Source organism: Carassius auratus, chromosome 11 (assembly GCF_003368295.1).
Source record: "Carassius auratus strain Wakin chromosome 11, ASM336829v1, whole genome shotgun sequence".
Lineage (NCBI taxonomy): Eukaryota > Metazoa > Chordata > Actinopteri > Cypriniformes > Cyprinidae > Carassius > Carassius auratus.
The window spans coordinates 15,051,073-15,075,668 of NC_039253.1; the positions used below are offsets into that span (position 1 = coordinate 15,051,073).

Here is a 24,596-nt window from a genome sequence, read left to right on the forward strand (position 1 = left end):
AATACAGTAAAACGGTAAAACTGTAAAATATAATTACATTTTAAAATAACTGTTTTTTATTTTTAATTTATTTAAAAATTTGATTTATTCCTGTGATGGCAAAGCTGAATTTTTATCATCCAGTGTAACGCAGGCTTATATGTCAAGAATTGTTATTAATGTTGCTGCTTGCTTAATGTTTTATGTGAAAAGCTTGATACTTTTTTTTCGGTATTTGATGAATAGAAAATTCAAAAGGACAGTATTCATTAGATTTTTTTCTTGTATGGCAATGTGAAAGTCTTTACTGCCACTTTTAATGAACTGGAGTAAATACTGAAAAAAGGTATTTTTTATTAAAATATAAATAAAATAAATAAAAAACTTACTGATCCCAGAATGGTAGTGTAAATGCAGTCCTGCTTTTCATGTAAATTAGATTTCATAATGATCAAGTTTAATCGTTTTTAATGAAACACAATAACAGCTATTTTACAATTTATAGCTACTATCACAGAAAAATACTCTGTAAGAGCTACAGAAACACTCTCAGTGTGAAAGCCCAATTCGAGCATGCAGTATGTGTGAAAAAGGCCTTTGATTGCTATCCTATGGTTGACACTTGGTCCAAATGGAGTGCCAGCGCTGGCTTTATTTATTATGGGCTGTGTTCTTTTTGCCCAGAGAAATTCAAGGAAAGCAATAACAGCTCATAGAGTCTCATGGCCTCATATTATCTGATATAAATGACAGGGCAATTAATCCATCAGTGAAGTTATAACAGTGCTTTATTTATGGGCGTTATTGCTGTATAATGTAAACTGGACTGTAATAGAATATCAAACATATATTCTGATCCGTCTTTCATTCCTTCTCTCCAGCTGTGCAATCTCTGAACAGCCTGAACGACCAGATCGCTCACTTCATGGTGAACAGACCCAACGCCATGAGTCATGAAGAGAACACCTTTCTGCCCACCGAGAGGGATACTTTGAGCCAATCCATGGCTCTAATGAGACACCTGCTCATGGACGCACAGGTAAAAAAGCACCTTTGAAAACTGAACCAAGAATGTCTTTCTTTTACTTACTGATTATATAATATATATAACTGTTTTAACAGAATTCAACTTCAGTGAATATGTCTAATCGACTGCGGAAACATTATTCATAATTATTAGTATTCTACATATCAGGGAATAAAAATGAGCATACTATTCAAAATTAAAGTTGCAATAATCCAATATGACAAAATCACAAAATGTGTTTGAATAATTCAATTCAATTCAGATTCCAATTCAGCATTATGTGATGCAGGTTCCAATGAACACCTAATAAACTGACAGGGAGACAATATTATGTTAAATATATTCTATAATTATCATTATTTATCATATAAGGATGGTAATAATCACTTTATAACAGCAATTCGAACAAAAAAACTGCAATCAATTAGCTCTGAGGAATTAATTATATACCTGTTTGATGCCTCTCCAGCCAGCTCGTTTCTGAAGGAGCTGAAAAATGATTGTTATTCATGAGAAGACGAGACTCAGAGGGAACATCAGCGGTTGAGCTTGTGATGACTCATTCCTAATTATTTTCAATGGGGACATCGTGAAGAAATTTCAACACATTAATCAAGGAGCTTTAGCCTTAGGCAGACCTCTGTGGCATGACACTTAACTCCTGATTGCTTCTGTGTCACACAGGCTTCAATAAGTCAGGACAACACATCCACACCCCCAGATCCATTAATGGCTCTGTCCGTATAGAAATGCTGTCCACAGGCACTCTAAAGCACAATCTGTAATCACTGAAAGATTTGAGCTCAAACCTGGTTTACACCCACAGGCTAAAACACTTGTGACTGCAATATTCCTAGTGATGGTTCCTCCATCATCTAAGAGACAAAAACATCTCCTGTGAACTGACCTGCTGTCGTTCTCTTTCCCTCGTGTATACTGTTGTTCAATTCTTTGGAGTATGTAAGGTTTATCTTTTCTTTTTTGAAAGAAATTCATGCTTTTATTTAGCTAGGATGCGTTTAATCAAAATTGACTGAGGTCTTTTGTAAGATGTCTTTACTATTTCAGATAAATGCTGTTTTGCCCTTTTGAACTTTTTGTTTATCAAGGAATCCAGAAAAAAAGTATCATGGTTTCCTCAAAAATATTAAGCAGAGCAACCTTTCAACATTACTAATAATAATGATGATCGGAATTATTTCAGAATCAAATTCAGCTTTGATTTAGCAGGAGAAAAAAAAACATTTAATTTTAAAATAAGGATAAATAATAAAAGCTAAAATAATAAATTAAAACGATAACTTTTATTTTAAATTGTAATAATATTTACAAATATTACTGTTTTAGTTTTAGTGAGCAATCAAAGAAACTTATTTCAAAACATTAAAAAAATCTTACAAGATTCCAACTTAATGTCTTAAAGTGATTATCCACCCCAAAATGAGTGTATTAATCGAACATCTCCATTTTTTATGTTCCTCAGAAGTAGAACTATTATTTTTTTGAGCCAACTATCCCTTTAAGACATCACTGGCTACTACAATACCACTATTGTCCTCTAGGGTGAAGTGTGATATATTACGTAGAAAAGTAAAGTATGTACGGTAATTTATTCTCAAACAAACAGACTGCACTTTCGTTTAGTGCCACTAGTGGTTCAGAATTCTGAAATTTCTAGTAATCTATTTAAGTGCTTCCCTTGTCTGTATTCATTTTGCATAGTGCTGAAGATGTTTTGGCAATTTTTTTGGGGTCACATTGAAGTTCATGCATACAGGGTCAAGGGAAGTCGATGTCGAGGAGGACTAAAGCATTTTTAAATGTCATAATTTGAATAACTGAATGTCACTTTGGTGAAAGAGGCGCATAAATAATTTACTGCGCCCCGTTTTTCTAACACACCCAGGATTCAAATGCACCATTCAGAAATCATTAGCATACTCTCCTTCTTTGACAATGGATACTGTATTTAACTGAAATTGCTCTTTCTGACCTGGAAAACAGTGAAAAGAATAATCAAAGAAGCGTTGCGTTGTGTGGCTAGTCTGGGACAAAACATTTTATGAGCCTCAGGATGTCGGATAAAAAGAATCCACTACCTGATTTCGCTGTTGTTGTTGAGGGAAGCTAGTCTCCCTTTGCTGATCCACTTAATTGTTTCCTACTTCCATCCCCAGGATGCACGTCGAGGGAACGTTTGTCCGCAGTACAATGCCTGTCAAAGGCTTTTTAAAAAGTTATTTCCTGAACATTGCAATCTTTCCTTCTCATCTAACGCCGTTGTTTACATACACAACAGAAACACCACTCTGGCTACGAACTCTGAATGCTAAAGTTTAAAAAGCATACACTAAAAATTGCGAATAGGTAACCCGCTGGGCGCTTGCTTAGGCAGCTACACTGAGTTTGATTGGTGAATTTTACAGTTGATTTTCCCTGTGCACAGTCTCAGAACTCTCTCGCTCATCCTTGTTAAATGATGAATGTTCACGGTCATGGGACGTAGTGATGTATTTGGCTAATCAATTAGATACAACGCAGATACGCTTGACTGATAACACGACTTATCCCCATTTTTCAGAATATGTTTCTTACTCGCAGTGTCATTGATTAAGCAGAAAGTAATTCAGCAAAAGGCCATCGCCTTCATTTGTGGCCGGCTACGTGCCAGCTGTGCAGAGAGATTGTTAGCCCCAAGTTGCTTTCTCTTTCAGAACTGGAGTAGCAAGACTTTATGATGGATGAGAGTGAATTCATGAATAGATATTGGGTCTCAAGTGCTGTTAATAGGGTATGTTTTTTTATTTTATTTTATTTTTGCAATTGTGATGGCAATTATTATTACTACTACTATTATTATTAATAATTAGAAAATATCTTAAAATATATTATGTAATTTAAAAAAATTCATAATTTAACAAAAATATTTATTTTGTACAAATTTGTTGTAATATTCTACTGTAAAATAACAAATATCAGTATTTAAGAAAAACATATTAAAATACTTACAACACTAATATTTACGCTTTTATGTCTTAATATAGCCAAAAGTGAAATCTGAATGTGAAATGTTTTGCCCTCAAAGTAATGGTAATCCTCGAAGACAGACTGTTCTAAAAAGTATTCTTATGAAAAATTCTGTTTTGCATTTCACACTCTGGTGAAAATGACTCTCACTGAACAAAATCAGACAGTTGAGGGTTTATGTTGTTTTGTTATGGATTCTGTGCCAGGTCGAATCTGCTTTATAGTTCATAACAGAAATGTGCATTCTCACTACATTGCATTATTACAGAAAACCAGTACTATTATCTGTACATCTTTAGCTTTATGATAGCAATCCTTCAGTATCAAGATACATTTTGAGACATTATAGGAAGAATAAAAATCACTCAAGGCAATCAAAGCACCAGTTCCCTCATTTTATTAGTAGAATGCAGTATAGAATCTTAGATAATCAGCCATGATTTCATTGCTCTGACATCATGAGCCTAGGAGCTTGTGCTTGCAAATGTTAATCCTGCATATGAGTCTAGAGCTAAAGAGAAATCCCAGATAAATAATGCCTTACAGAAACTTCCATCTGCCTGTTTTTACTACACCAGCAGTGCCAGTTGAAGCCTGAGGGGATTTGCTGGCTACATAAACATACAAATATCTATAGGTTAAGAGTCTTAAACAGGGACAGCATCAGTCCTCCTGACTGAGAGTTTGCATCCCTCCAGTTTTTTTTTTTTTCTCTTTCTCTTTGAGTTGGCTGGGAAGCTCTACACATTTTGCAGAGCCCAGTGTGCATTAACTGTGAATACTGCCCTTGAACATCATTACAGTTCAATTCAAGGTGATAATGGACAAGCACTCAAGACTATACAAACATACAAGACTATATAGACAGGTTCATAATCGTGGCTGAAAGTCAGCCACATTCCCAGTATACTTGAAGGAGATATGTAATGTAAAAATTCGCCAAAGTCTCCAGTCAACATCAGCACAACAATTAAGTTTAATCTAAAATAAATAGCTCATTGTCAGACCTCTTTCTGACCTGTCAGGCAATTTGGACATCATAGTCCATGAGCCTCTGTTCAAGCACATTTCAACTTTATACAGCACGTGCATGTTAAACCTAATTGTCCTCTTGAAAGCCGTGATTTGTTTTGACCTCAGGAACTGTGAAATGACTCGGTCAGGATCCACTCCAGAACCTTTTGCTACTGGGTATTTTTCGGTAAATTAGGGCACAATGCAGGTGAAGTGCATCTGTGTGCCATGCTCTTCATCATTAATTGCACTTCTCGACACTGACGACAGCCTCTTAAGAGATGAGAGTGTTATTTTCTACGCGAGCACTTGCAATTACATTTTGCCTGATTTTTGAAGATTTTTCAAGGAAATTAGAGCCTTTTTGTAAACACGCTAAACATTAACCCTATAAAGCCTACTGTGTCGTATTTGATAAGCACACATCCAAGGCTCAAAAATGATCAGCATGCTCAAAATATTTTCTGAAAAACCTGTTGTACATAACTGACTACATACCTGCTTTCATCTGATTGATAGCTTATACTTTATTAGCGGCACACGTGTGTTTCTGCTTTGTGATTTTTATAGTAAACATAAGTCAATTAAGCATAAGAATAAATGTTATATAGTTAGTAATAGTTTAAGATTAAGTGGACTGAAGCAATTAAAGAGTGACAACTGATATTTATATACATTTTATGAAAAGATTTTTAAGTGAACCTAAGACTAAATGTATCACTACAGTAGGTTAACATTAGTTAAGAAATAACTCATTGATTGAATTTAATTGATATTAATAATGTATTAATAAATGTTGAAATTAACTATAATCAATAAATACTTATAATAGTTTTATTGTTAGCTTATGTTAACTAATATCAATAAATGAACCCTTACTGTAAAATGTAACCAAACAAATGATATATTGCTGAAATATTTCAAGATAAAAATTTACTGGACAGAAGCAACTTAGGTTTACTTGATTATCTGTATAAAATTTTTTGAAAATCATGATAAAAACACTTTTTTTTCAGAAGTTTCAATAAACTATTGAAAATGTATTTCAACTATTTCAAATATTAAAACTATTTCAAAATATATTTTTTCAGACTATTATTATTTATTTTACATGCAGCCTCTGTGTAGTGTCATGTGAATCAGTATTTTAATCAGATTTGTTAGTGATCAATTGCCCACTTTTCCTGTAATTTGCTTTCTCTTTTTGTTTATTTGTTACACACCGTTGAGGCCTCCGTTCCATTGTGAAAGCTCATCTGGAGAAGTTTTAACATATTGAATATCGTTGTGCAGATTGTTAGACTGTAGATAGAAAATGAATTTGGAAAGAATTTCCAATGTTTCTCTTTGAACGTGCTCCAGAAATTGATTGCTTCATTTGTCATTTGCACAGATGAATTATGTATGTGTTGCTTGCTAGAGGGGAGGGATTAATCAAATGCATTTTGAAAGGTTGTGTATTTGTGCGTGTGTGTGTGTGTGTGTGTGTGTGTGTGTGTGATGTGACAGAAAGGGGCCTGTTTGCATGCAGGGGCAATAGGATTTCAAAGAGTGTCAGAGGGACCAATACGGAAGTGTTGATTGGCTGATACTGCCCCACTCTTTTAAAGTCAATGATGTTTCCTGTTTGGAACTGAGGACTAATTATGATGATGTCATATATTTTTCCCTATACATCTCCAGACTAGTTTGGTCTAGGTCAGAGAGATCTGTATGAGGTAAGAGCAGAATAACAATCAAGATACACATCTTGGAAGATAGGCAGAGGAGCTGGATGCATAAATTGATCCTGACCAGAATGTTTACAGTAGACAGAAAAACCAATCTGATAACATGATGAAAAGCATTATCTCACTTTTAAGATGAAAATAAGAGATGATGGATTTTAGGCTAGATGCTTTTAACTGCAAATGTGATTGCATATGTTGTAATGTGTGAAGGGGCTAATTTATTTCATTATAATACAGAGTTTTGGCAGAACCACATCTTTAATTACTTATTGACCAATCAAAGTTGAGCAGAGTGGATGCAGGCTGAGGCGTCGTGATTAAATGGTTTCAAAGGCTGAGGTATTGATCAGTGTGGTTTGAGTTGCACCCACTGGACTGATTCTTGGCTTGGGCGTTTAAGATATACAGTATTCTTTACTGCTTAATAAAATCAGTGATGCAAACCATTGTGAGAAAATGGCTCAGACAACAATTCCCAGGCATGTTATACAAGTCTTTTCAAGTTTTTACACTCACATACACTTCCCTTTAAAAGTTTGATGGTATGATTTTTTAAATATTTTTAAAGAAGTCTCTTTTGCTCACCAAGGCTGCATTTATTTGATCACTAATACAGTAAAAACAGTAATTATGGGCAATATTATTACAATTTAAAATATCACTTTTTTATTTGAATATATTCTTAAAATGTAATTAATTTCTGTGATGGCAATGCTGAATTTTCAGCACAATTACTCTAGTTTTCAGTGTCACATAAACCTTCAGAAACTCAGTAAACAATTATTATCATTATCGATTACTGATCTAAAAAAAATATTTTGATTGTTCAATAAACTTTTGGAATGGTAGTGTGCTATACAGTACAGTATTTCATATAATAATAAACTATAACTAAACAGTCAGTCAGAGAGAGTATGTATACAGGGATTCTGACAACGACTCTACATTTACATATAGAAGCAAATCAAAAAAGTATCACAGCACTGGCGGGCTGCTGTGAAACACTGAGATAAAGACTCTCTTGAGCTTTCTTTGCATCCTAACTCTTCTAGACCTCAATGGATTTCAAGAGCTCTCGAGTGAATTCTTAAGACTTTTCAAAACAAAAGGTTCAGTAGAAAAACAAATCGATCTAACACAGAATCAAAGATAGGAGCAATTTCTAGTGGAGGGTGTTTTGAGAGAAAAACAAACAAAAAAAAAAAACGATTTAGACCGCTTGCATTTCATTTTAATTAATGCGTTTGAGATTCATGCGAGGCAGCAGGGGAGCTAAGAACTGAAACAACAACAACAAATCTTATTGAACCATATGGACCTAGCTGCAAATAATAATGTAATACATTAAGTCATGAAATAAATGTCTCAATAGATAAACTGTAGACTGTAGAAATTGTATTAATGTGAAGTTAATTATTCTGAAACACTGTTATTTACAACAGACACAAATCTTTGTGAATACATACGATTTGTGGTGATTAAGTTAAGTACTTCTTTAGATATTTTAAGCGTTAAATGTTGAATGTTATTGTGAGGTCAATACCATGGAATTAAGGGGACGATATATCAATTTAAAACAAGAAGACATTTTAGACAATTTTAGAGACATTTTTAAATGAAGAAATAAGATAGCTGAAATCATTTCTGTGCTTTGATATTCAGCAGACCTGTGTTGTTTGCAGTCAGATTTCATCTTATTAAATGTCAGGTGTTCATAGCCATTACCATAAAACAGACAGGCTGCCAGAGGCCTGTATGGATTGTACTGTTGTTTGAAGTGTAAAAAAGCAAATTACATCGTGATGTGGGAATAGAGCAGAGATCTGGAGATCAGCTCTTATACGGAAATGATCGGAAGGCTTTCATCCAATGTCAGTCCGTTCCAAAAATAGACTGACTTTCCTTTATTGCTAATTCTGTCAGTTGTGGCACTCTGTAAAGAACAGGGGCTATCATTAACTGACTTTAAGGGAGTCAAAATATGTTTCTAATTATGTTTTTTTCATTTCGGCCCAAACTTTTAGAAGTACTGTAGAACACACTAGCCTGTGAAAGACATTTTGGTACAGCATTTATCGCCTGAGTTTAAATTTGATATTAGGTAAAGCAATATAGACATATGTTCACATTTTAGACTTATGTCATATTTAAAAAAAATTATTAAGTTGTCAAACAGTGAAATAACACAAATGAAGGTTTGGAAATTATGTAAGGACCAATAACAAATAGAAACTTATATTTTAGCTTTTGAGAGGATTCTTCTCTTGAGTTAAGTAAAAAACTTTGGTGTGTTGGCTATTAGTTAAGTGCCATTGTTACATAAAAGCAGTAGGTGGCAGCAATTAACTGTCTTTGTTAGTGAATCATATTGTTTAACCTATTTTTTTTTAAAACGCTGCTTCGTTTACAAATTTAAAAAAGTAAGTGAGTCTCTGAATCATTCACTCAAAGGAATTGTTAAAAAAACGCAGTGTCATTAAGGTACGAAACAAATGACTTACTTCATGAGAGTCATTGAATCATTCACTCAATCAATTTGTTGAATCATTCAGGAATCAAACACCTCTGTGTTGCTCAGAGACGTTTGTTTGGAACTATTTCGCTGGCAAAATAACTGGCAATGCTGCCTCAACAAAGTAGAGTAAGTTACTCAGTATGAACTTGTTTATTTATTGAAGTAACTTTTTTTTTTTTTTTGAATCAGCACGGTTGATTTGACTTTAAGAGCAAGGCCGCCTCAGATCTAAAACAAAAGTTGTGTGCTTACATTATTTCCAGATTAGCCTTGCTGCAGTTCTTCTGTTATTAAGAGAGCATTGTTTATTAGTAAGGTTTGATTGTTTTGTAAACAATACCTTTTTTTCTCTTTGAAACAATTAATCTGTTGAACACTCTATATCAGATTGAATGCAGTGAGGCTTGGGCGCTCTATAATAAAGTATGTGCTGTGGAATATTTGACATTTTGATACACCTCATGTGGCAGTTGTGACAGCTCCATCAGTTAAATAGATATTTCCACTGAGACTTGCAAAAATGGCTCTATTTTTTTTTCAGTATGCTTTAACCATGCTTACTGAGCTGGAAATGCTAAAGAACATTTGAGATCAGAACCATTATTCCTGCCCAGTGCTTTTAACATTACTTCATTTGGTCAGCTCAAAGACTGTGTTAACCCAAGAACATCCTGATGCTTTCAATGTATATTCAGAAACATGCATATGGGTTGCATTAAGTGGACTTATTAAGCTCTGGGCCTACTTTGTATTCAAAAGCAAGTCTCTTTCTGTTATAATTGCTTTTAGTGTGCTATAGATAACGGGCCTTGGCTTCAGCAATTTCCGGCCATTTGACAAATGCTTTTCATCTGTTTGTTCCTCCACAATGTTCCTGCGGTGTTGCATCCATGAAGATTTTGAGCTGTGAATAATTTATGAGAGGCATCTTCTGCACTCAGCTTGTGCTCTTAGCCCAGAAATGGTGACAAACAATTCAAGTCTCTTGTTTATTCACTCAGGCCCTTGTTAGGTTCTGTCTGATCCTTCTCTCTTCTTTAGGCTTTTTGTCACGTGCCATTCCTATACTCCTCATCCTGAATTTCTTCACCAGCTGTGTTTTAAATTCAGAGTGGTGGCAAGAAAGACTACATCTGAATTTAAATCCCTGGTCAAAGCAGCTGTTTACTTCACTGGACCTCAGTGGAATTCAGAATCGGCATGTTTTCTATGTTGTTTTTTTTTTGTGCCGGAATTACGTTCCCTGCCGACTGATTTCTGCCAGTCACAATCTGTTTGAGGCACCTATTCAGGCCGGCCCGGGGCACTGTGACACATGGCGAGCCACTTTATCGCAGAGTGATTCTTTCAAGGGCTTCACATTGATAAAACTTACTTTCAAAAACTACTTCTTCAATGGCTATCAGATGCTTGCTGAGTTTGTCAGACGGCAATTGGCTTTGTCTGATTGCGCCGAATCTTTTTATGAAGAATACTAAAAAATAGCATTCCATCCTTCCATCAGGTTCAGCAGAATTCTATGCATTTTATTTCCATTTTATATTCTTATTTAGAGAGATGATTGTATTTTTTTAAACATAGTACTGATAGTACTGCACTTGCTTACTAGCTCTAAGAATATTCAAATAGTTCGTAATTTAAGGATAAATCAGAGCTCTGTCTCAACTGCTTAATGTGCATGACATGCCAACACGAAGGAGACGGATCTCTTGTTTTTATCTGATTTAGCTAAGCCATTATCTGTGAGGGTCAGCATTAACATCACTGATGCTGACGCTCTCAACAAGATGACTATTGACTCTTTCACTGAGGGATAAAATGTTTTACCTGCAAGAAAGTGCCTTGCAAAAAAGTGGTCGTCATATATTAATTATATAGATAACGGGTCAAAGGTTTTAGGTCAGAAAAATGTTTACAAATGTTTTTGAAAGATGTCTTATGCGCACCAAGGCTGCATTTATTTGATTAAAATAATAAAATATTATTACAAATATTATTATTTTTTTATTTATAATATATTTTAAAATTACTATTTTTTCCTGTGATGTCAAAGCTGATTTTCTTTGCATCATTACTCCAGTCTTAAGTGTCAGATGATTCTTCAGAAATCATTCTAGTTTGGTGCTGGTGTTGTGCTGCTTACCATTTTTTGGAAACAGAATTTATTTGAAATATAAATACTTAGTACGAGTGTAAATGTCTTTACTGACATATTTGATCAATTTAATGCATTTTTGCTAAATAACCGAATTAATTTCTTTTGGTAATGCATCTATGTTGATAGAAAACTGCCAGAGCATATGATTTAATTGTTGTGTTGCTCAATGGGTTAAACTGCAGATTCCTCTCACAGTGTTATAGTAGTATACTGAAAACTTTTAATTGTCTCATCAGTCGTAACTCGTTAAAAAGAGGTCGACGGGACGGCCAGTCAGCTTATCCTGTTAATGCATGTAATGAAGACTATTTCAGAAATGATATCTTTATATATAACTTTTGTGTTGCTTGTGGGCAAATCCGTTGTGAAAGTTTGAAATACAACCTGTCCTCCAAACCACACTCCCTCACTGGTTTCCATACAAGTGATGAATCTGCACCTGCTGTGATGACGGGTGGAAGGGTGAGCAGGGTGGAATGTAATGGGCAATCGCAGCAGGTATGAAATCCCTTCAGGCTTGATTCTCTGGAAAGCATTTTAGAGCTGATAGGATGAGCAGTATGTGCATGCTTGCACGCTTTGGTAATTTTATTTTTCAGCCGCTGCATACTTCAGGATGTGTTATGACTGTTTCGGTTAGCCTTGCTGTTATTCTTGCAGCCCGTGGGGTACTGAATGTCTCACACACAATTTCTCCTTCAGCCACACATTTCAGGCAGTGTGACATTTTCCCCGGGGGACCCATCTCCGAAAATTAGAGCTTATGAAATGTCTATGCAGAGAAGCAACACAAAACAAACACAAAACACAAGGAATATTAAAGGCGAGGAATTTATTATAAAAAAAATCTGCCAGAAACAAATCCATTAAACTAAATTTGCACATTTATGGTGATAAATGCATGTACCACACCATATGGAGATGCTAGCCTTTGCTTGGAGGCTTTATTATCAGACACTTTATTTTATTTTATATATTTATATATTTTTTTAAACTTAACTACTAGTTTTACTTGTGGTTAAATGTCCTGTCTGTTCTGGAAGCTGTTGGCTGATGCTCCAGTAACAGGACAACAAGTCTTTTGTATACAGTACATGAGTTGTTTCAGTCTCTAAGTAATTACAGTTTTTTTAGGACTACTTGAAAGCAGTTTCTGTTGTAAAGCTTGATTCAGGAGCAGAAGTAATCCATTTGGCAAGCCTGTTTACTGTAGCATTGGAAAAGTGCACAGTAATACTCTGAATCAACAGGCCAAACATAACCATTTTCCCAAAATACCCCTTGTGTCCAATATCTTTTTACCCTAATGTTATTAAATTACACTTTCCCTGGTGGATGGTCGCATTGGTTCAAGGAATTGAATTGTTTAAATTCTGATGCAGATGGTCTGTGTTGCAGGGCAGATGTTGATTTTTTTAAAATGCACTGGTGTTAAAATCAGATCAGTGGTTTTTCTGAGTAGAGCACGTGATTGTTAATATGAAAGATGGCATTAGTTCACCTCACCACCCAAGCTGTATTGTGTAATGCAGTCTGTTATCAAGCCACAACAAATTTTAACAAGGTTCCTTTTATATTATCGCACATTACATGAAGCTAATATCTGCCAGAGAGGCTTGTCTCTAGACAGCATCTTATTAAATGAAAATATTATGATAGTCATGTTAGTCTAAAGTCAATTAACCTGACTGGGTCTTGGCTTAATTAATATGGGGGAAAAGTGAAATGCCAAGGTCACTGATTATACAAGCATGATATTACTTTAAACGAATTCATTTCAAATGTTTCTGAGCCTATTGATTTTCCAACTAGGTTATGTAATCCCACTGTACTTGACCTTTTGTCCAATAATCTAATGTCTCAGAGGAAATGAAATCAATTCCAGGCTTACCTTGATGCTGTCTGAAGATAAACATTAAAGCGGCACGACTAAAACACTAGGGCCCAAAGACACAACTCAGGTCTGCTCTTATGTGTTTGCCATCTTAATCACATTTGTCGAGGTTTCAGCTTAATTCATAACATTTTCTTAGTTACATTTTCTGTGATATTATGTGTAATATATACGTTTTATTATAAAAAATGATATGTATGAGCAATATCAAAGGAGTAGCAGTGTGATATTGCATTTTTTCAACAGCACGAGTATGTAAATACAGAAGAAACGACAACCCAACAAACACTCTTTTGTTCAGAACTAATTCATTCCGCCACGGATTCAAATCTCAAGTTGACAGTTGAAAAGCTAAGCCCAGGCCTTTGTTACTAATTCGAAAACGTCAGTTAAGAACTAGTAATGACCATAATCACGATTATTTTGGTCAATATTGTAATCACATTTATTTAACACACGTATTTTCCTTCTCAACTGATTCCGTTCACTTGAGACATAAATGATGAGGGTTTACGTGAATAATGACCAAGTGCCGCATTTTGACACATTGAGATTCGAGGAGCAGAAAGAACTGTTGTATAAACTTTTATATAATAGAAAACCACAAATTAATAATGAAAAGTTTTAACTGTCAAAGGGGTTCTTATATTTCTAGATTAAAATTTTAAGTGTCATAATTTCCATCATGTCGTTTCATGATTTTCAGACATGCAGTGTTAAATTATTAATGAAAAATGTTCTGCATTCAGAGCTAATTTATTTGTAATGGAGTTGAGCAGGAGGAACTGACAATGACAAGTAGGAGGACAAAATATTAATTTGCACTTAATATATATATATATATATATATATATATATATATATATATATATATATATATATATATATATATATATATATATATATATATATATATAGGACAAAATATTAATTTGCACTTTTTTAATATATATATGTGTGTGTGTGTGTGTGTGTGTGTGTGTGTGTGTGTGTGTGTGTGTGTGTGTGTGTTTTGGTGCAACATGAGTTTGTAAATCAGACCTACATCTTGCAGTTGATTTCATAACTAGAAAGATAAAATAATGAGATCAGTGTCAGCACAACCTCCACCCACACAGGTGTGCTGCTCTGTCTGCTCTGTGTCATTATATTGGATTGGCAGTGGCAAGCTTGATACTATAATTCACACACAGGCTCAGCGTTTCTCCTATTGATTTAACTGTTTAGCCCTCACTTTCCAGCTCTCCATTCTGCACAGTGTCAGTTGAGTCTGTCAGCTGTCAAACCAAGAGGGGAATCAGTGAATGAGGATGTGTTAGTGCATGGTTCCCACTCGCTGGTAAATCGACAGGATGTGTTTAACGGCCTATTTTAATTAAAGCCTATGGCTCCATCTCCCCATGAATGTAAATGCAGAACTCTTCGTGCTCCTTTGGTGAATTTCATTCCACCACAATTCAAATCTACAGAACTTGCTTTGAAAAATATGCCAGAGCCAGTCTGGTGTGATGATCAGATGTTTTGATATTTGCATTGTCGCCGTGACCGGCATCGCATCCCTGATCTCGAACTTTCTTGACTGTTCCTCAGAGACCAAGACACTTTCAGGAAGACCAGTTACTTTTTGGTTTTCTTGACGTTCAAAGAAAGGCCGTTGAAAATGAAACCTTTAATCTATATGGCAACATTTGAGTGATTCGACATTTTAAATTCTGTGTCATTATTGCATTTGTCTTGTCAAGCAATTTATCAATTTGCTTTAAGTCACAAGAGATCTCTGTACCAGAAGCTTGTCATATAATATCATGTTGGTTCTAGCTGCCTCTGTTTATTAGATTCCATAATCATCTGGGGTTGAGAGACATACAGTAATGCTGAGATATGAAATGTTACAGGTATTTTTCTGTCACAAATGACACATCAGTCATCTTTCCCTCCCACTGGAGTCTCCTCACAAGATGTTTCCAGAATGTGAGTTGATCATGCAATAAATAAGGAATAAAATGCTATAAATCATGTAACATGCTAACACTTTTGGCGGCCACAAGATTGATCACGTCTGGGACCAGGGAGGCTGCACCGAATCAGTCTTACATGAACCAGAACTGAAGGGAGGATGATCATCGCGAATATCCTTCGAGATACACACAAAGCAATTGACATTTATCATTAGAGACTGGCCCTGACAAGAGCAATAAATGGTCTTCACATCGATATATTCTACATAGAGGCTGCTTTTGATAAATGAGACACTATGGGACTAAAAAAGTCTAAGGTATAGATGGAGAACTTCTTGGTGTATTGTTATACAGAGTGACATTTATATTTGTAGCTAACGTTCTCAGGTTCTCAGAAGCAAGGTGGTGGATAATTTCCGAGTTAGGGTGAGGAAAGCAAGTGCTAGACCTGCAGAGCTGCTCAGCGTTTTTTTTTTTTTTTTTTTTTTTTTGCTGTGCCCCCAGGGTCTGATTGAAATGCTGAAGCATAAAAAGTGTGCAGATAGAGGGGAGCAAGGTGACTAAGACCGCTGGCAGTGTTACTCCCTTATTCCCATAGATTCTAGAGGAAATGGAAAGAGTTTTAAAGGTGCTGTGAATGATTTTAGCCATTTGGCTAATTCCCACCTGAGTTAGACCCCACCTGTCCTCACAACCACACATCCTGTAACCAAAGCCACACTTACAAACATCAGCAAATCTAATGGCAGCAACTGACTTGTTTGTTTGTAGTCTAAAGCTGTCTGAGTTTTTTTTTTCCTTCCAGTTAGAAATTAGTATGGAAGCCAGTTTCCGGCATGGTATAGAAGAATAAAAAGGGAAATAGTGACTTTTTATCTTGCAATTCAGACTTTTCTCATTATTCTAAGTTGATGTCTCTAAGAATTCTGGAAGAATTTTGGAGAAAAAAAGGCAGTGGGAGAGGGAAACTCAGAATACTTCTAATTTTCTTTCTTGTGATTGCAAATGACATCTCTCAATGATGAGTGTATATCTTGCAGTTCTGAATATTTTTTTTCAGAATTCTGAGTTTATGTCTTGGAATTTTTTGACAGATTTGCAATTAAGAAATATAACATATATGTATGTGGGTTTGTGTGAATATATATATATATATATATATATGTATATATTCACACAAACCCACATACATATATGTTATATTTCTTAATAGATAGATAGATAGATATATAGATATATAGATATATAGATATAGATTAAGGTGTAAAGCATTGTTCAATAGTGTAATTATAAATGTAATTACAGAAATTAAATACAGATGTAATTATAAGTAGTTTTTTTTAATATAAGTACAATGTAAAAACATGTATGTACACAATAAGTACATTGTACTCAATTATTAATTAAAATGTAAGTACATAGTAGTTAAGGCCACTTAATATAAAGTGGGTCCGGGTTTTTCTTAAAGACGGATGCATATGACCATTTAATAAGGGCTGAGGAAACAGTAGAAAATGACTGTTTTGCTCTAAAAAAACTTTGCTAACATCATAACTCAGGAAAACCTCAGGGAAAAAAATTAATAAATAAAATGAAAAATGTATGCTCTGTCAGACCACTTGATGCACTTGACTTAACTGACTTCACAAGAAGTGACACCTTGAGGTGAATGTCCTTGCTCAAGTGTTATCCAAAGTGTCTGAATGGAAATGTTTTCTTCTCCTTTTGAGGCTCAGGTTCTTTATGATTTTCATCCAGCATGTTTTTAGCTCACTTCTATAGACATTCTAGTGACCACTGACACTAGGCAGCATTTCTTTAGACATGTCTTGCAGTATTATGTAAGTAATAAAGCCTTCAGCCGCCCTCTCCCTTGCCTCCGTGTTAGAGCACACTGAGCCAGTCTCTTTGAGCGAGGGCTGTAATTGCATCCGCTCAAAGAGTGAGGAAATCAATTAGACATCACAGGCGGTGCTAAGGGGGCAGCGCTGACATACACCGTCTGTGTCAACACCGTCGCATTCCCCCTCCACGCCTCGCGCCGCCATGTGCCACACATCACTTGCTGTCTGTGTTAAACGGCAGCGTCCGTGGGGCTTCCAGCCAGTGATTGGTGGGAGGGAGCCACAACAAAGAGACCAAAACACAATCCTGATCCACGGAGTTATGACAATGTATCCTCCCTCCAGGGCCTATTGAGGGTATAATGAGAGCAGGAGGCCAGTAGGGGGCAGGGGAGAGAGAGGCAATGTGATCCCGAATTGGAGAGAATACGGCAAAAAGAACTAAGACTGCAGCACTGGGCTACTCCCCCAGTTTCACTCACAGCTGCAGGTCCACATTAGCTTTAGCTGCATTGCAGCCTTTTCCAGGTACACACGAATTACCTCATTGTGCTCCTAGTGCAAAAGCTGCAGGGAGTTTTTAATGTGATACCACGCATATAAAAGCTGTTGTTATAGTCAATATAGAGAATAGTATTATAAGAATGATAAATACACTATTTTTACAGTGGTTGCGAGGCAGCACAGGATTGATGGTTTTCAAAAATTCTGTTTAGGGGATATGTTGGGATCCATCCATCCATCCATTCATCTGTCCATCCATCCGTCTGTCTGTCTGTCTTTGAACAAACAACTGTTTTCAACTTGCGCACAACAAGTCCAAGTCCACTGAATGTCATGACAATAGAATCTAATGCAGCATTTCATTTACACAGAAATGAAGCCTCAAGACTGAGTTGCCCAAAACTATAACACAATTCTTTGCTTCCCTGCAAGCAATGGCATTTCCTCCAGGAAATGCAAATCTAGTTTAACTGCATCAAACAAAATGTTCCTTTCCTATGAACTCTGTTCTAATGCAGTGCTTGCAATAGTCACATGTCATGCACTCCATACCTTTCAACTCATTGATCTTTTCGCACGCATCGTTTACTGTGAGCACAAGTGAGTGGTAATGGGGCTATTTATTCACATGGCTAAATCGGAAAAGCAATACTTTTCAGAGGTAATGATTAGATCATCATTGCAATGGGGGACATGAGCGTTCTCATTTCTCTAAATCATTACCCACAAACCCCCTTGAACATGCACATTCCATTCATGCCCTGTTCGCCGCCGCTGCTTGCAAAACAATCTCATCGCTCCATAATCAAAATCACATTATTTAAATTTCTGAATGGCGCAGCGGCCACAGGGCAAACAAGAAATCAAACAGGTTTTGAACCATAAATTAGTTTTATTCATGCTCACACTGCCCGCAAGCAACAGTATTAAAAGTTTTGAAAGCCCATCCTTTTCAATCCATTCGCTCTTTGTTAAAAAAAACTTTTCATGTGTTAAGAACGAACCAAATAAGAGTGTTGAAACCTGCTTGTTTAAGTGTCTGTCAGAAAAGGGCAATTACTCGCAGCAGTAATAGTGATATCTTTTTGCTTAGACCTGACAGTGAGAGGATAATGCCAGCGAGTCCATCATCTTTAATTCTCCCTATATCCACCATAGCGTCATTATACTCTACCAGTCACTCCTGGTCAGCGTCTGATTATATTTAAGTGGCGTGCCACAGATCCAAGCTAGACGGAAAGGTCTTGTCTACATTTTCAAACATTTGAGCATTTTGACATGGATTTGCTTTTGATTTAATGGCTTGGCCCCTCCAAAGTCAAGCTAGCCAACAGGTTCAAGGTAGAGAAAACATTTCTTTCTTGTCACTCCTTTCCAAACCTCCCAGCCGAGTCTTATCGTAATCCCCATCAGAGCCCTCAGCATCTCAGCACCGTGACTCAGAGCGCGTGTTATCAGGGATGGAGGAATCGCGCCGCTGTGTGAGGGTATTAGGCCGCTATCTAGAATGCTGGTGGAAATGGGAACTAGCACTGGAGTTGAATGTGGGAGCGGATGGTTCTATCGGATGGGTTTTGGGGAGGTATGGATTGTTATCTTGCTGTCAGACTTCCAGTTCTTATCTAAGTCAACATAGCCTGGCTTCATTTACTCTGGATTTATCTGCGTTTGAGCTGAAGTTGCCTTGCTAGGACATGGGGTCTACATTCAATGCGTCAATGGGTTTGTGATGTTGTTTGCCTGTGATATGGATCAGCTCTCTGCTGAAAAGAGCAGAACTGATCAACAGTGTGTGCTGTGTTTTGGTTGCTGGTATGTTATTGCCTAGCCAGATTTTTTATTTTAAGATTTATTTTTTGGCGTTGAAAAAAAGGCACAGCAGTGTCGGTCCACAACTGGTTCAAAAGAATGCATCAGTAAAAATATTGTGGATATGTGTAGACTTTCTAATAAAATTTTATGTTGTCAGAATGTTGAAAATAGCTATATTGAATGAATATATTTAAAAGATTTTTATTTTTGGTGTTAATTGCCTTTTTGATGATAGGACAGTGTAGCGGAGGAGACCAGAAGTGGCAGAGAGAGATACAATTTATAAAAAGTGTTTTATAATAGAATTTTTACTAGTGATGAATTTTCAGCAGGCTTCAGTGTCACATAAGTCTTAAGAAATATTTCCAAAATTTGCTGCTCAAGAAACATCATGTAAGATTTGTGACTAAACTTTACATTTGAAGCCACTCAAATCTGGCAAACTTTGCCTGTTCCCTGAGGTTGCATAAGATTTGGAACTGGCACCTTTCTGCTATCACTTGCCAGCTTGTGTGCAATGTGGGAATGCTGTTGCTGCCAGGTCTCATAACTAACTTAACTAGCATGACCTTTTTAAATCATGTTAGTTTCATCAACTGGTTTCGCTGGTGAACACCTTTGCTATAATTGTAAACCAGTTAGACCATCCCAGACCAGGAAAATTGACATACATCTGACTGTTTTGCAAAGATCCTTGTTCGCAATGTTCACAAATTGCATATATTATACAAGTTAATATGTTTCTCTTTTTGTTGCTTGGGAGATTAACTTGTTTATTTCCATGGTAATGTGGAGTATTAACGGTTATTCCAGCAGCAGAGCAGCAGCGGTTTAATGAGAAACAGCATGTTTCTTTCCCTGTGAGGCTATGCACGTGGTGTGGGAGGTGTACGCTTGACTGGGTCCTGGGCCTAATTATTTGCACCTTAACTCTCTGACATTGTACTTTTATAATTTACACATCTTTGCAGCTTTCACAGGTGTTCTTCGGAGGCCAGATCTTGCCCTGTTGCTGCCTATTAATAATATGAAGGATATAGTTACTAGTTTGACTGATAAGTGAAAGGAGAGGGGGCTACGACAGGGCTCTGCCAGGCCCTCGGGCTCTGTCATTGTTCTATTTTTGTTCGTTTAGGAGTCAGCACATTCATTCAGCCCAATAAGAGATTAAGAATGAGGGGCTGGCTTCCGTCTGCCACCCTGGCGATGCTCTGCGTCAATGCCCCTCTGTCCCTCACAGTGCTTGGGCCACCAAACCAAAGGCCAACCGCAGTGTTCTGCCAGTCACACACACACACAAACATGCTCCTGCACATGCACACACACAGAAATATGTACTCTCATCTGCCCAGTTATGACATTTACACACTCTCCTACAATGCACTAGCCTTATTATTTAGAGGCTGCTGTTCATCTGACTAAATGAACTGAGCAGAGAACACACAGTGTTTCTTCTGCATGAGCAGGGAATGCGTCTCTGTAATTACAGTCTAAGTGACTGCCATTCTTACATGAGTGATTGGCTGCACAACTTGCAATTTCAGAAATTTTTTAGAAGCTTTAGAGACCTAGTTGCCAGAAACTGTTTTGAAAGCACAAATGTTTCAGTGCTGGTGCATTCTTCTCATGATTATTGTGGAAAATGTGTAGATGAAACTGTCACAGATATGTAATGAGCTGAATTTACAGACTTCTCTCACATTTCTGTACACACTATGTGTAAAATTTACCCTTTTTTGAATGTATAGATATATGGGAGCCCATTTCCACCAAGGTAATTCTGAGATAAAGCGTAAAATGAAGAAATAGAAATAAAAAGATACAGAGTCACAATGTGAGATATAAAGTCACAGCTGTCTTTTTATTTGTTTAAATTAGATTCTAAATAAAGTAGATACACTTCAGTTTAAAAGTTTGGGTTAGTAAGATTTAAAAGAAATATTTGGCAAGAATGCATTAAATTGATCAAAAGTGTGACAGTTTTACATTGAGACACACTTACATTGTTACAAAAGATTTCTATTTTAAATAAATGCTGTTCTTTTGAGATTGTATCATGGATTTAAAAAAATATTAAGCAGAACTGTTTTCAACATTATTAATAATAATAAAAATTGGCTGAGCTGCATATAAGCTTATTAGGATTCCAGATGGATCGTGGAGTAACTGAAAGTTCAGCTTTGCCATCACAGGAATAAATTACATATTAAACTTACTTTTATTTCTTTTTTTTCTCAAATGCAGCTATAAAAGCATTCTTTAAAAAAAATTCAACAGTTATTGACCCCAAATCTTTTGAATGGTGCAGTTTAATATCATCTTTGATACTGTATGAAATACTTTTGGGAAGTTGATATACTGTGGAGTGAGGTTCTGTACATCAACTTCTTTAAACAGCATTGTGTCTATTCTTTTATAGTTCTTTGTCATTTTGAACATTGTAACTCTGCAGACCATTTAAAATGAAGATAAAAGGATGATTAAAATGGAGAAAGAAAGAATCATGATGTTGAGAAAAAAGCTTTCATGTTAACTACCCATCAGTATAGTGCATATCAGTTCTTAAATGGTCATTGACATTTTTCATTCAAATAATTTCCCGTCTCCCAAAAAACAACAAATCTTCATCATCCGGACACCCACCCTGTAGGAAAGAGTGAGGAAAGTACATAAGCGTAGCCTGTTCTTCATCAACAAGCTCAAGTCCAAACACAGGAAATGATATTGCTCTTTCCTGTGGTTTGAGACACCCTGCTAGTACATAAATTCAGTGTTGTAAGAGTAGTCTGTGGGAAGAGCTCTTGACCTCACACAGGCCCATGATCTCTCTGTACCGGGCCCTCTCACGCCCCCTCACACACACAGTGACTCATGTGAGGAAACAGAGTTGGCAGTTGAAGGATTTTCACACAGCACCCTAACAAGAGCCTCATAAAAAGTTGGCTGTGCTCACCAAACTCTCCTGCTCTCTTTGAGAACAAAACAGCAAATGTTCCAGTTTACCTGGCATGAGTCGATATTCAATTAACCTGACCAGACTCTTGTCATGGCCGTTCATCAATACCTTGTTTTAAGTGCACTCGCAACCAAACAAACGAATAAATAACAACTATTTGGAAAGTTTTTCAATAGAGAAGCAGACATCCCAGTAGAGGAAATGCGGTTGGCTCCTCTCAGGAGAAGTGCCAACACTGATGCCAGGTTACTATAGTTTAGGTTTTTATGTATTTTTTAGTTATATTGGTTAATATTTTTGGATTTTTAAGGCTGCCAATGTAATCGTGCAATCTGAGAAAAGATGTTCTCAATGGATTTATCTGTTTATTGTTTGAAATTACCATCTGGATTTGTAAAGTCATATATGAATTGTCAATTTAATTAGCTCTGAATTATGCCTGAAATATCACACAAGCAGAACACACTGACATTTACATTTAATGTCTAATGACATAAATTTTGAAAGTAATGGAAAAACGAAAAAACGAAAAAAAGCTCTACCTCCTTTAGTGGACTTCCTAGGAACTACCAAATGTCCATCGTTTTGTGACCTTAGGGTGCGTGATGGGTTGTAGTGTGGTAGAAGACTAGTTAGGTACACAGGAGCTAAACCATTTAGGGCCTTATAGGTAAGTAATGATAATTTGTAACTGATACTGAACTTGATAAGTAGCCAGTGCAGAGACTGTAAAATTGGGGTAATATGATCATATTTTCTTGACCTGGTAAGGACTCTAGCCACTGCATTTTGGACTATCTGTAGCTTGTTTATTGAAGATGCAGGACAACCACCTAGAAGTGCATTACAATAGTCCAGTCTAGAGGTCATGAATGCATGAACTAGCTTTTCTGCATCAGAAACAGGTAACGTTTCGTAGCTTGGCAATGTTTCTGAGATGGAAGAATGCTGTTTTTGTAATATGGAAAATATGGTTTTCAAAAGACAAGTTGCTGTCTAATATAACAACCAGATTTTTGTCTGTAGAGGAAGTAACAAAAATCCGTCTAATTGCAAATTTTAATCTATGATAATTTTGTACTGTTTTTGGTCCAATAAGAAATATCTCTCTGTCTTATCCAAATTTAATAGCAGAAAATTATTGCTCATCCAATCCTTTAAAATCCTACTTTTGTGAGCTGGTCCTAGGTTTTTTTCCCCATTCGGAAACAATCCAGTGAAAGTTTCTCTGGACAGTGAATATCAATAATTATCAAAATGATTTTTGAACTTTTCACTCACTGACGCAAAGGGCCGCCAAAACGTTTGGAAGGGGCAGGGACACTTTCAGTAAAATGCCTAGAACTCCTGAATGGGATGAGGGAAAAAATTGTGGAGCTCGGCCACATGGTTAGGGGAAAAAAACACAAAAATGGCTATAACTATGCAACCTACTTTTGCAAACTAGTCCTGTAAATTTTTTCATTTAATCTGGGGAAAAAAACACTGCAGTACAATTCTCTGGGCTCTCTAGGCCAATAATTATCAAAAAAATTGATTTAGGTAGGTGCATTGCTAAATAATATGTAATGTATTTTCCCTTGTATGCTTAAATGCCTTTAGCGCTTGAACCCCACTAATCGCTGCTTGCAGCTATATTTTGCATGCGTAGTTATTACTGAAATTCTGGATAGTACAAGAACATTTTTTTATAACTGCTCCACCACAGCGAGTGGAAGCTTTTAAGAACAATAAGAAGAAACAGAAGAAAAGCACGTATATATTATGCCAGCAACAGGTATGCAATACAGCTTTAATATATGTATAATATAGGCCTACAGTTACATAAATAAAAACATAAACCTAACAGCTTTATCTTTACCTTATGTTAATAAGAGGTTGAATTAACTTATTTCTGCTAATCTCCACGTCTAATGACATCCATCATTTTGAGAGATAAAGTGCAAGACCTAAACCATTCCATAGCCAACTATAGCGTGTCTATTTTCCTATTTTTAAACAGGAGATTTGCAAAAATAATAAATAGGATGTTATTATATAGGAATTTATTATTATTTCCAAGCATATGACATTTTATTTACAGCAGTTAATTATGTGACTGATGATGTGAGCAGTACATTCCCGGGTTTGTAGTATCACAGAATATGCTTCATACCACAAATAATTCACCAGAAGAAT

General features: G+C 36.1%; 1 protein-coding gene across 5 annotated transcripts in view; it reads left to right on the forward strand.

Annotated features, from left to right (window-relative positions):
* The window catches only part of kaznb (kazrin, periplakin interacting protein b), a 133,242-nt gene that overhangs the window by 30,705 nt on the left and 77,941 nt on the right, over nucleotides 1-24,596 (forward strand). For all 5 annotated transcript variants that reach the window (XR_003293263.1, XM_026275622.1, XM_026275623.1 and 2 more), the window contains exon 2: nucleotides 861-1,018. Coding sequence is in view for 4 of the 5 variants with exons in the window: in XM_026275622.1 (XP_026131407.1) it covers nucleotides 861-1,018 (158 nt within the window). In the remaining variant the exon portion in view is untranslated. The remainder of the gene's footprint in view (nucleotides 1-860; nucleotides 1,019-24,596) is intronic.